General features: G+C 36.4%; 1 protein-coding gene across 1 annotated transcript in view; it reads right to left on the bottom strand.

Moving 5' to 3' along the window:
• Positions 1–386: 386 nt before the first annotated feature.
• The window catches only part of LOC105516653 (chromosome unknown open reading frame, human C18orf63), a 36,702-nt gene continuing 22,620 nt past the window's right edge, over positions 387–14,468 (bottom strand). Inside the window, exons 9-13 of the mRNA XM_011948917.1 lie at positions 12,754–12,850; positions 12,556–12,641; positions 11,189–11,372; positions 640–1,659; positions 387–443 (exon numbers count right to left, since the gene is read on the bottom strand). Of these exons, the coding sequence (XP_011804307.1) occupies positions 387–443; positions 640–1,659; positions 11,189–11,372; positions 12,556–12,641; positions 12,754–12,850 (1,444 nt within the window). The remainder of the gene's footprint in view (positions 444–639; positions 1,660–11,188; positions 11,373–12,555; positions 12,642–12,753; positions 12,851–14,468) is intronic.

The raw sequence follows: 14,468 nt of genomic DNA, 5'->3' as shown, positions 1-14,468 counted from the left end.
TGGACTCGGGAAGGGGAACATCACACATCGGGGCCTATCATGGGGAGGGGGGAGGGGGGAGGGATTGCATTGGGAGTTATACCTGATATAAATGACGAATTGATGGGTGCTGACGAGTTGATGGGTGCAGCACACCAACATGGCACAAGTATACATATGTAACAAACCTGCATGTTATGCACATGTACCCTAGAACTTAAAGTATAATAACAAAAAAAATGACTTGTCCAGAGAAAAAATAAATAAATAAAAATAAAAGTAGCTGCTTTTTACTAAGAGGTTGGGGACCCCTAAACTTGGCAATCCCAATTAAGATAATGTAAAAGCAAATCAAAAGCTATCACCTCAGTTACCTGGTAGACATTTCCTTCTTTCAGGTCCATGTTCTAAGCATTAGGAATGATGAGAGATTCCTTAGGTTTTGATTTATCTGAGTCAAGTATCTGTATTAGATTGAAGAATCACATTTTGTTACAAATTAACTGCATATACTTACAGTTGCTCTAACGTAGATATTCTGTTTATTAATTAGTACAGTTCTAAATGATCTTGGGGAAATCATTTATTACTTATTTAGGGATTTTAAAGGTCTAGCATATGATAAGTAGTGCCAGGTTATTATTATTATTATTATTTTACCTGCTTCCTAGAAGAACTGGATTGGCCATAGTGCGCAGTATTGGAATGATGCTTCTTTGAAGTTTTGGAAGACTCTGGACATAATTTTCTTTTAGACCTGTGGGCTATTTTGCTTCCTATCAACCTGTGGTCACTTGTACCAACTTCTTTAGCTTGATTTTCTGATTGCTGCTGTAGCAGTCGGGGATCTTCTGTTTCTCCATCTGATTCAAAAATGTGTGGCTGTCTTTTCAGTTTTAGTGACCCATGGCTTTTCCCTAAAATTTGTGTTATACATTTCCCTGTTAAATTTTCTTTTCCTTTCATTTGGAAGTCAACAGCACCTTTTACTACCCCTAAATTGTTATTTGACCTCAGCAACACTGCACTGTTAGATAGTTGCTTATTTTTGTTTAAACTCACAGTCGATTTTCCACTAGAAGAGGGAAATTTTGTCATACTTTCAGAAGACTCTGTATTTTTTTCTTGCAGAGGTCTGGAATTCTCCTGATTTAAATTGTTAGCAGCCTGCATCTGAATGTTACTATTATATCTGTTTTTTATAGCTGGACCTAAATTCAGTTTGTCATGCTGGATCATACTAGTTTTGAGTGAAAACAATTTAGATTGTGTCACAACATGCTGTTTTCTTTTTGGGCTGCCAAGTACTGAGGTATTTTTGTTCATTTGTAACAATCTATTTTTGAAAACTGGTACAAACTTAGGGATGATGTTGCTTTGGGAGCTAAGATTTGTGTGTTGAACTTGAGCATTTCCTCTGTTGGGCATTAATACTTCCGAACGTAGTTGTGGAGCCCTGATAGACAGGGATTTCTTTCTACCCTGAACAGACTCTGGCTGGAGATGCAAAGCTGAGAAAATGCCTGCTGTTGGCTGGCTGACTGAAAGCTCCACCTTGTGGTCCACTGCTACTGAACATGGTAGACTTTGAGCACAGGCAGACTTTACGGAAGTGGCTTGAGTCAGAGAGGCCCTGAACATTTTTTTAGTGGTCAAATTGGGTGGCTTGACTTTGTGTTCCTGAAAGGATAGAAATTTAAAAAAAATTAAAAATGTTAATAATGTCCTTAATGGAAAAGAAATAAAATATAAAATACCATCCAAGTAAGAATATAAAGCAACACTATGATTTACAGAACAGGTAAAGAAAAAACAAAATAAAAATGAGCCTTCTGGTGGAAATGTGTACATTTCTTAAGGTTTGTATCCTCCTTTAGATACTATCCAAGATACTATCTTAAGATAAAGGTATACACTACATTTCATATAAATCTGCTATACAAACCATTCACACAGCTACCCATTGTCCTCCAAACATGCTCATGTTGCTGTCTTGCTCACTGAACAAGGTATGGCCTCTTTTAGATACTCAAAGTCCCACCTTCTCCCACCCATCAATCTACCATAGAGTGACTGTTTTTCTGTCAACTCTCCAAGGATCTGCTATAAATTAAATAATATTTGTCACAAAAAAGAATAGTACAAGGTAAGCTATCTTATCTTTTAGTGCACATGTTCCATCTTCCTAAGTAGGTACTAGATTCTTGGAAGGTAAGAACCAGGACTTATTTACTCTTAAATCCTTCACAGTTACTAAAAATCCTTGTTGAAAGAAATTAATAAAGAGGTGGCTGCACCTACACTAGGCCTTTAGGAATAAGTGGGATTTTGACTGCAGGGAAGATGCTATCTGTGCCTTAATCATGTTTATTTTTTCACTGCCTACCACAGTGCCTGGTACCTGGTAGCAATTCAGCAAGTATTTGCCAAAGAAATTTGTCAGATGCATTAAAAAGATTCAAGTGTTTACAGTCTTTTAAAGATGAACTATGGATTCACACACACATACACATAAATAATATAAAATTTACCATTTTAACCATTTTTAAGAGAACAATTCAGTGACTTTAAGTACATTTACCACTGTACTGTGTTATATAACCATCAACACTATTGCCAAAAATTTTTTTTCATTCCAAACACCTGTTTCCTCTTCCTTCTAGCCCCTGGTAACCTCTGTTTTACTTTCTCTTCTATGAATTTGCCCATTCTAGGTACCACATGTAAGTGGAATCATAAAATATTTGTCTTTTTGTATCTGGCTTATTTTGCATAATGTTTTCAAGGTTCATCTATATTGCAACATGAGTCAGGACTTATTCCTTTTAATGACTGACTATTCCCCTGTACATATATAGCATATTTTATCCACTCATCTGTTGGCGGAAAGTATTCTTTTAAAGTCCATGTCTATTGAGTCCTGTTGTCTGTAAAAGACTGATAGGTGGCAATAATCTGAAACACTGAACACCAAGTTCTTTTCTTACTTTCCCCATCAAAACACAGGTTCACAGCTTGAAATAAACATTTTAAAACTGCTAGGAATAATATGCAAACTTGAATGACTGGTTTTTCTCTCCACTACTGGAGACTCCACTGTTGAACGAGGTTGAGAAGAGAATAGGAAAGATTTTGGGAAATCAGAGTTGGAAATAGGCACAAGTGAGAGACTAATCCAATTATCTATTAGGCATAAACAAATCACACCAAAATGCAGTTGCTTTAAACCAATAATAATTATGTTATCATCTCTCACTATTCTGGAGGTTGGCTTGGCTTAGTTTGGCATCTCTCATGCTGTGTGGTTAGATACTCTGCACCTAGAGATCACTTCCTCTTTCACATGTGATAGGTGATGCTGGCTGTTGACTGGAATGCTGACAGACAGTCTCCTCCTGTGCTGGGGATCTCTCACAGATTGGACTCCAAGAACAAAAGTCCCCAGAAAGACCAGGTGGAAGCTGTTTCTCCTAAAGACCTAACCTCAGAGTAGGTTGCATCACTGTCATAGGGACATCCAGACTCAAGAGAACAAGACCCATACCTCAATGACAGGAGTATTGTTCCATGACCAAAATGATGTGGAGAAGGAAATTCCAGGAAACTTAGTTCCATAATACTTAACTTGACATAATAGAAGGTCATTACAGAGAACAGTACTCCTCCTTCCATGTTGACTATTCTTGGGAAAAATGGAAAGTCTCCAAGAAAATATTGAGTGAGATTTGGGGGTGATGCTGAAAATAGGTGACTGGGATTCATTTCTGGAGATTACTTCAGTTGGAGGCTTACCCATACCACCAGGGCAAGAAGACATACTATCTTAGTTTGTTTTGGCTGCTATAACAAAGTAGGTAGTTTATAAACAACAGTTTTGGAGGCTGGGAAGTCCAAGATCAAGGCAGATCCCTCTTGGGCCTTTTAAATAAGAGCCCTAATCCTGTTTAGCACAGTTCTACCCCCATGACCTGATTACCTCCCAAAGACCCTACCTCCTCATATCATCACCTTGGGAGTTAGGGTTTCAACATTTAAATTTTGGAGAAACACTTTCAGACCATAGCACATCCTTCTTCATTTGCCCATTATTTTCAAGGTATACAAAGAAAACCCAGCAAAGTTTCATGACCCTGAATGACGAAATACAGAAGTTAATCAAGGAAGAATTACTGGCTTACTGCCCCTTGACATTGCTCAGCTGAGTGAAAAAGCATGCATCAAGAAGGGGTTTGTATTAGTTTGCTGGGGCAATGTGGTACAAAGTGCTACACACTGGATGGCCTACACAACAGAAACATTATCTCAGTTTTAGAGCCTTGAAGTCTGAAACCAAGGTGTTGGCAGGGCTGTTTCCTTCAGAGGGCCAGGAGGAAAGGATCTGTTCTGGGCCTGTTTTCTCAGCTTGTAGATGCCCATCTTCATATTTACACGGTGTTCTTCCTCTGTGTGTCTGTATCCAAATTGCCCCTTTTCATAAGAACACTAGTCATATTGGATTAGGGGCCCACCCTACTACAGTATAACCTCATTTTAACTAACTATATCTGCAGTGACCCTATGTCAAATAAGGTCACATCCTAAGGAACTGGGGGTTAGGATTTCCGTGTATGTATCTGGGAGTACACAATTCAACCCACAACAGGATTGGGTATATACTTCTGGAGAGAATAGAGAGAGGAGGCAGATGTTTTTCTGACAACTCCCTGTACAAGGCAGCTAGGGTAAAGCTAAAAAGTAACTGATAAAAACCTCATATACCATCTCTGTCGAGATACCATATAAGAGACCACCACCATCAAATCAACCCAGGTCAAGAAGTGAAGGTATGAAGACCTCCTACCGCCACACTCCCCACAGCCAATCTCTCTGCTGTGACTGCAATGGATAGGATGGACTGGTATTCAATCTCCATTCCACCCTCCTCCTAGTGCTCCTACATGGACTAAAGCCTGGAAATCTAAAATTTACATTTCACCTTTTGCAGCTAGGGTTTGGATGTGATTTAGAAACAGCCAATCAGATGCACTCATAAAATATTTGGAAGTAGAAGTAAGGTCAAGCCACACTTCTGCTGTTTTTGCAGAAACGCTTAATTATGAATGCCTTTGATTTTCAGTTGCAGAGTTAGCAGCTTAAGTGTAGGGGAGGAGAATGTAGGGTACCATTCTCTTGCTATAGAGGAGTAGTCCTCAACCTTTTTGGCACCAGGGACGGGTTTTGTGGAAGACAATTTTTCCACGGACCAGGGTGGCGGGGGGGATGGATTTGAAATGAAACTCTTCCATCTCAGATCATCAAGCATTCGAATCTCGTAAGGAGCATGCAACCTAGATCTCTCGCGTACGCAGTTCACAATAAGGTTCATGCTCCTACAAGAATCTAATGCCGCTGACAGGAGGCAGAGCTCAGGTGGTAATGCTCGCTCGTTCTCCTGACACTCACCTCCTGCTGTGTGGCCTGGCTCCTAACAAGCCATGGACTGGTAGGTCCATAGCCTGGGGGTTAGGGACCCCCGCTATAGAGCATACTAAGCAAACATACCAATGTACTTCACCACATACCACTGCCCTTGTCCTATGCAAGGTCTCCCTGCACAGATGCTATCGTGAGAAGAAGGGTTCTTAAATTGGATTGAAGAACATTTCTACCTTAAAGAGATGTTTTGTCATAAGGAACTGAGTCACTTTGAAGTGTCCAGATTGAATTTTTTTCCATTTGATGAAAAAAGGGTTAAAGAATTAAGTTAAAATGAATATAGAAAAGCAAAGAACATGCACTGTTTGGACCCTTGGGTTCTATAAACTGTAGTAACATTTAAACAATGTATCTACTACTTGAGATAAAAGAAAACTCATAGGCAGATTCATATAAGTTACTTGTATTTGGACAGAAAACTGTACTAGAATATGTATGTGGTGTATGAAATATGTTTATATTCACACACAGTTTCTTCTTCAGCTGTCTTTTGGAAATATACATATGGTGAACATAACTTCTAGAAGCTTCTTTTGCTCCCTAGCCTAGCCTGTCAATATATTATTTACTCATTCTTTCAATTTTTAAGATAAAGTAAATAGCTCAAAGGGGGAAACCTCTAGGTTTATATTCAAAATTTATAAAAAGACTACAAAAGAGCCTATGTAAACAGCAGATGAGATAATAAATAATTCACAGAATTTAAATATACTTAATAATCAACAAACTACAGCTTTGTGAAGTCATAAGCCAAAAAAAAACATATGCTTTATTATATCATTATCATTATTCTGCCAAGTGTCATTGGCAAATGCAACCTGGTTGAATTTTAATTTCTAGAATTTATATACAACTTATGTAACTTTATACATTAACATAACATTATAGAAGAAGGCTAAAAGCTTGAACTTACATATGAACGAATATCTCCCAGAAGCTTAATATTAAAGTAATAATTAAATGAAACTTGAGAAATGGCGATGACTAATCAAAAGTTTTATCGCTCAAAATTTGGTTCAGTGCATTGCATCACCTCAGTGTATTTCTTGCTTCAAGTTGAAGCAGAATTCAGTCAAGCTTAGATATAACCACAGGTTTATAGGACATATGGGTTTTTGAAGAATATTTTCTTTAAGTGACATGATACAACAAGGAAGCAGTCAAATTCAGAATATGGGACATTCTCTAGGGAAAACAATCTAGTTTTCCAGCAAATAACTGGCCTAAATAAAAGGGGAGAGAGTTTGAGCTGTTACAGAAAAAAGAGATTTAAGAGACATACATAAAATTATGTGGACCTTTTTTTGGATTCTGATTGAAACAAAACTCCTAAAAATAAATCTGTGTGAGATAAATGGGGAACTGCAGTGTGAACTAGTACTTAACAGATATTAAGAAACTATTGTTAATTCTGTTAGGTGTAATAATAACATAGGGGTTATATAAAAATATTTTGAAAAGAGATAGAATGTACACCATAGTCTTTACAGGTAAAACACTATATCTGGGATTGGTTCTAAAATCCCCCAGTTTACTCCCTACCCAAAAATATGTCAAGGGGAAATTAGATGAGGAGCACATGAGAGGCGATTATACTGATTTCCTTTATGTATCTTTGACATTTTCTGTATGTTAAAAAAAAGCAAGTTTGACTAAGCATTCCTAATTTTTTTAAGCTGACTGACTTTTATCAAGTAGTCTGATCAATTTATTTTCCATTTTTAAAATTTATGCCTTTTACACTGCATGAATTTTAAGAGTTAACATGTATGTGGTCTAGCAATAATAACCTACTGAAAGCTCACCAAGAAACTTTTTATGTGTTATCTCATGTAGTCCTAAAAACCCCTATGAAGTAAGTACTGCAAAAGACATGACCCTCTTCAAAGGAAGGACTTACTGCCTCTGGTGGAGTGCTGTCAGCAGAAACCCCTTTACAGATTGCTTTGGTTACAGAGGGCCAATGCCCAAGGATATGCCTGTCTCAGGGTGGCCCAAATCCAATGACAGATGCAGAAGGGGTTATAAAGGCCTGGCTATTTGGACGAGTGCAGAACAACTCTGACGGGCCATTTTAGTCTCAGAGCTCCTCAGAAGGGTGGCCAGGGCCATCTGGTGTCTGCTTTGTTTTTGACTTCTCCCTTTCTCCAATCTTGCTTCCTCCCTGCCTTCCACAGGTATTGTTTCCAAGGGCAGTCCCTAACATCATGTGCACTAGGCCACCTCAGAATCAGCTCCTAGAGAACCCAATCTGTGACAAGTTTTATCATTACCACCGCTAGCCTCTGCCTCGTTTTACCCATGAAGCATTTTAAAATGGGGTACATGGAGATCAAATAACTTGTCCCAAATTATACAATTAGTAAGAGGTTCAAATTCAGGCAGCCTGTTTCTAGAGCTTGAGCTCTTAGCTACAAATATAAACTTTTTCCAATTACAGGACTTTTGGGTTTCAATTCTAATTCTGCAATGCATTTAACTGTGTGGCTTTGGTTAAATAATTTTGGTTAAATTATTGGGATGTTCTGTCTCCTCTTCTGCAAAATTGAGTAAATTCTTTATCCAAAGATGAATTTTTTATTATTAAATGAAATAATACACACAAAAGCAGCTGGCATGCAGAAGGCACTCAAGTAGAATTGAGTAGGATAAATTCTTATTGTAAGGAATAATATAAAACCCTAATTTCCAATTAAGTGTTATTTTACATTCATGAAGCAAATTTTAACAAGCACATTGTTCTGATTAACTATTTCTAAAACAAACATGGGCTGGAAATCTTAAGTATTCCAGAAATATATTAAAAAAACATGTGTGATATAACAACATATCTTCTTCCAGATTCTTTAGGTTCAGACCTGGCCAGCAACTTTAAAAGATGTTATATCTGAACAAAACTTTAATAGTATTTTAAAGATGTCAATGGGCATTTGTCCACTCACTCTGCCTTCTGAGGAGATGACCTTGCCTGCAGGCCTTTGTGTCTAGGTTGTTAGGTTTTTGTACCATTTTTCTCTAACTAACAGTAGGAGGAGTTGGCACCTGGCCAGGAAGATAAACAACTCTCAATTATAAATTTACATGTATCTAATATTGTGGTCTCAGAATACATAAAGCAAAATCTGAAAGTAGGAAAAGTAGATAAATCCACATGATGCTGGGAGATTAGAACACACTTCTCAGCAACTGACTGACAGGTCGTAATGTATTTAAGCCAGAAACACATAAGAAAAAGATAGCTAGAAAATTCCCATATCTTAGAAAGTTAACAAATACATTTTAAAATAATTCATGTAATTAATACATTTTGAAGTAATTTATAGGAAGTACAAAAGACTGCCTTATATCTAAAGTTATAAACTATTATTGAGAGAAATTAAATAATATATATTTAATATGTGGAGAAATATACAATAATCTTAAATTGTAAGACTCAATGAAATTCCCATCAAAATCCCAATATGCTCTCTCTGTCTCTATGTGTGTGTGTGTGCTCACGTGTGTCTGTGTCTATGTGTAAGTTGACAAGTTGAAACTAAATGTGTATGGAAATGCACAGATCAATAGATAAGATGCTTTATCAGATTTCAAAAATCTTATAAAATTTAAGATTAAAACACTATAATGAATATAAATTTTAAGATTACATAATTAAGATGATTCGAAAAGCATAGTGTTGGGGCTAGGATCAGCAAACTGACCAGAGAAAGAGATTAAAGTGGCCTGAAACAATACTATACACACAAAGACACTGGATTTATGACAAACATAGTGCTGCAAAGTTTTGAGGGGAGAAAAAGTATTGAGAAAAAAGTACTGGGGTAAGAATGGTCTTTTTTATTTTTAGCTTGGACATATGGATATCCATATTAAAGAAATCTGACTCCCTACATCACATCATATTACAAAAATAAATTCCAACTGCATTGCAGATCTAAACGTGAATGCAAAACAACCTTTTATTGGATATTAGAGGAGAAGACCTTCATGACTTTGGGGTACAGAAATATTTTTTAAACAGGATACAAAAAGTAGCAACCATAAAGAAAAAGACGGATCACTCTGATTATAAATTAGGACCTGCTGCCAAGATACTATTAAGGCACCAAGACACCTTTAAGAGAGAAAGTATGTTATAGAATGAAAGAAGATAATTGTATATAACTGATAAAAAACTCGTATCTCACTTATGTTAAAAATATGTATAAATCAGTAAAAACACAAACACATAACACAGCAGAAAAATGAAAGAATGGCATTTCAAAAAAAAAAATCCAAATGGCCAAAATACATATGAAAAGATGTTCGATCTCATTAATAATCAGGAAAATGCAAATTAAAAACACACAATAATAAATACGCCTATCAGAAGGGCTGAAATTAAAGACCAATAATACCAAAAATGGGCAAGGATGTGAAGCAACATAAATTCTCCTATACTGCTTTGGGGCAGAGGGGAGTACAGACTGGTTAGGGAAATAGTTTGGTGTCACCAGCAAAGTTGGAAATACCCATACCAATTCTACTCCTGGAGGTTTCATGTACATGAAACATATACAAGACATATACAAGAATGTTCATCACAGCATTACTAGTAGTAGCCCCTAAAGAGAAACAATCTAAATATTCATCAATAACATTCTGGATAAACTGCAGCATAATCACATAGTCAAATGCTACATATAAAGGAAAATAAACCAACTATAGCTAAGTGGAGCAACATGGATGAATGTCACAAACATGATGCTGAGCCTAAAAAGCCAGGCACAAAGGAATACATACTCTGTGATTTATTTTACATGAAGTTCAAAAGCAGGCAAAATGAAATATGATGTTTAAAGACACACACTTAGTTGATAAAATAACATTTCCATAGTAGTGGTCATCTTTTGGGAGACGAAAGGAGTTACTACTAGGAAGGTATAAGTAGGAGGCTCCTAAGTCCTGGCAAGGTTCTATGTTTTATCTGTGTGATAGTTACATGGACGTTTGATATTCATTAAGCTGTACAATATTACTTTTCTATATGTGTGCCATATGTCACCATAAGAATAGATTTTTAAAATGCAGAGGAGACAAACTCAGTAGAAAACACCCTCCCTCCCCAATAGTTTCCAGCCTCAGTAAAAATAAAAACCATGAATCTGATTTCAAGTTAAGTCCTCAACTGCTTTGTTCTGACAAACTCTGAGATGTAGGCCAATCCCCATATGGCCATTTCATCTTTAATTTGTCCATTAGCAGATAGCTAATTATATTAATTTCTTAATGAAATCAGACAGGAGACAGACACTAGCCCTCTGCTTCCTTATACAGCAGGGATCATACTTTAATCTCTAAGTGGTTCCTAGAAGCCCCAACTTACTTGACTTGTTGAGGGGCAGAGATCTTACCTTCCATTTAACTGAACTTGTACTGACAGCACAGTATCTCCAAATAAATACTCTTCATAAAACTCTGTCTCTTCAATCTCCAATAACCCAACTCATTTATATCCTTGATGTGGGTGAAACATTTCAGTAAACAACCACTACTATAGTACCGTGTTAAATACAATAATAATAACAAATGACTAACTATAGTAGTAGTAACAACAAACAGTTTTAGGGAAACATTGAACTGAGAGAAAAGGATTACTGCACATTGGGTTGGGTATTCCACCCCAGAAGGCAAGAGATTCAAGTGAAATAGATAGTATATCTTGGAGAACTAGATAGGACAAGAGATCTCTTACCTGTATGTTAGGTTTAGTTAGTTCTTGTGTGTAGTAGCACGGTTTACTTGTTATCTTTATGGGAAATCCACATATATGGGGCAGTTTAGATTTTAAATCTGAAAGAAAACTTTTCAACACAGCTTCTGAATCTACCCTTGGAAAGAACTGTATGGGCTGACTTCTGATGCAACTGAGAGGATATCTGAACAATGTTAAAGAACAATGTCTAATTTTATTACATAAGAGGTGGCAATTTATATGGGATTTTAAATAGTATTAAAGTAGCAATGTTACAAAGGCACACATAAATATATCCTAACTCTTTTATATTGTTTATCTGATACCATCCACAGCTGAAAGCATGTTTTCTAACAGGGATCTTCATTCCTTACATTCTAACACTCCAAATTGAGACAATTCATAGTATCTTACTACATGGCTTTCTAAATGGAAGGGCAACTACGATACTCCAAAAACAATTTATAAGAAAGATACTATAAGCCTTATGAATTACAAAATAAGTATTATAATAAACAATGAACAGGTTGCACCTCCAAAAACAGTAAAAAATTCAGGACAGAGAAACAACACATACAGATTGTATTTAAGCTGCGAAAGCAGTTCTTTGAGAAAGCAGTTACTTTTTCTGATGAAACATATTCTGAAGATTTTGAATAATATGTTGGCATCTAATGAAAGAAAATAACTGATATATGTTAACCTCAGTTTTACTATTAAAGTAAGTTTGGCTTAGGAAACGTAGAATGCGAAAAGACAACACTAAGACAACCATTTTTAAACTCCAGCAGGTCAGAATACAGATAGAACTGGTGAAATCAGTACTAAGATTTAAGAGTTTCACCTGAGCACTTATGCTCTTCTCGTGTGTATATTTCAATTTTAAAAAATATTGTTTAAAAATATATTTTCTTAAGTCAACGGGGTGCAATTAAGTATAAGTCAAATCATCTAAAATTTGCCTATAAAATTAGATAACCTCCTCAAAAGAAAAATCTTGTTTTTGTTTACAACCTAACCTTTTAATTCAACCCTTTCAATTGTATCTGAAATGCCACTGGAGGGAGCACTTGGCTAAGGAGAAGCATGATTGCTTTTTTTTAACTTTCTAAGAAAGTTCTAACTTTGGTTTTCTAAATTGTTGAAATGGTGTTTAAGGAAAATATCCTTATTAAGTTCATCCTCATATAAAAATAGGGATATTCTAAGCAAACCAAAAACACTTGTGCAGATAAGAAGTAGGGGGAAATGTACCATAGTTTCAGTTAGACACAGAGAAGGTTGAAAAGTATGACATGAGAGTGGGAGCAAAACTAGATTATAATGTGGGCAGACAGTATTTGCTTCAGTTGGTGTGTAAAGGATATGTGAAGGTCCTTTCTCCGAGCATTTTGAAATAGATGTTGCAGTATATTTTAATTTTTCCACAATCTTCTGGAAGTTTATAGCCATACTAAAAATTAAGCACAAAATTTAAAATATCTTGGAGAAAGCTAAACTTAGGCTAAGTTACAACAAACAAAAATCAAATAACTTCTAATGTAACATATATTTCCATTCCTTACCAGGGCATCCCAGTGTCTCTGGAAATCTCCATATGAGCGAAAAGGACAGTCAGGTGGGATGGCATGAAGAATATTTATAATTTGTCCCATTTTCATACTATGAAAAATGAGTAAGTTATTATGAGCCAATGCTTAAATATAGTTTAATAACTCAACTACATGATTTAGAAAGTGTTCAAAAAAGATTTAACAACTATCTCACTAGCCATAATAGTAAACTAAACATCTCAAATTTCAAACACATTGTACTAAATCTTTTTATTTTGCTTTAATTGACAAATAAAAATAGTATATATTTATCATGTATGACATAGTTCAAAATATGTATACATTGTGGATTGGTAAGTCGAGCTAATTAACATGCATTTACTCTCATACTTTGTGACCACTTAAAATGTACTCTTTGCTCTATTATTTATTTTTTGAGACAGTGTAACCTCTGCTTCCCGGGTTCAAGTCATTGTTCAAGCGATTCTCCTGCCTTAGCCACTAGCTGGGATTACAGGCGTGCACCACTATGCTCAGCTAATTTTTGTATTTTTAGTAGAGACAGGGTTTTGCCATGTTGACCAGGCTGGTCTCAATCCTGGCCTCAGATGATCTGCATGCCTTGGCCTCCCAAAGTGCTGCAATTACAGGTGTGAGCCACCTCACCCCTTCTTAGTGATTTTTCATATGTATGTAAAAAAAGTAATTGCGATTTTTGCCATTACTTTCAAGAGCAAAAACTGCAATTACTTTTGCACCAACCTAATACTTTTTTATTAACTATAGTCACCATGCTGTACAATAGATCTTTTGAAGTTATCCTTCCTATATAACTGAAATTTTGTATCCTTTCACCAGCATCTCCCCAATCCATGCCTTCACTCCCACCTACCCAGCCCCTGGTAAGAACTATTCTACTCTCTGCTTCTGAGAGTTCAATTGTTTTAGAGTCCACAAGGAAGTGAGATCGTAAGGTATTTGTCTTTCCATGCCTGGCTTATTTCATTTAACATAATATCCCTTAGATTCATCCAAGTTACAAATGACAGGATTTCCTTCTCTTTTAAGGGTGACTATTATTCTATTTGTGTATATACCACATATTTCTTTATCCATTCATCTGTTGCTGGGCACTTAGGTTGATTCCATATCTCGGCTGTTATGAATAATACTGACATGAACATGGCGGTGCAGATATCTCTTCAATATACTGATTTAACTTCCTTTGTATCACCAGTAGTGGGATTGCTAGATCATAAGATATTTCTATTTCTAATATTTTGAGGAACCTCCATACTGTTTTCCATGATGGCTGAACTAATTTACATTCTCATCAACAGTGTGCAAGTGTTCCCTTTTCCCCACATCCTTGCCAGTATTTGTTATATTTTGTCATTTTGATAATAACCATTCATCAGGTATGAGGTGATCTCTCATTGTGACTTTAATTTGCATTTCCCCTGATGATTAATGGTGTTGAGCATTTTTTTTTTTTGAGATGGAGTCTTGCTCTGTCGCCCAGTCTGGAGGGCAGTGGAGCGATCTCAGCTCACTGCAAGCTCCGCCTCCCAGGTTCACGCCATTCTCCTACCTCAGTCTCCCAAGTAGCTGGGACTACAAGCGCCCGCCACCATGCCAGGCTAATTTTTTTTTTTTTTAAGACGGAGTCTTGCTCTGTCGCCCAGGCTGGAGTGCAGTGGTGCGATCTCCACTCACTGCAAGCTCTG

This window comes from Colobus angolensis, unplaced genomic scaffold, assembly GCF_000951035.1.
Source record: "Colobus angolensis palliatus isolate OR3802 unplaced genomic scaffold, Cang.pa_1.0 Scaffold287, whole genome shotgun sequence".
NCBI classification, from domain to species: domain Eukaryota; kingdom Metazoa; phylum Chordata; class Mammalia; order Primates; family Cercopithecidae; genus Colobus; species Colobus angolensis.
This window is presented reverse-complemented; position numbering and strand designations above follow the sequence as displayed.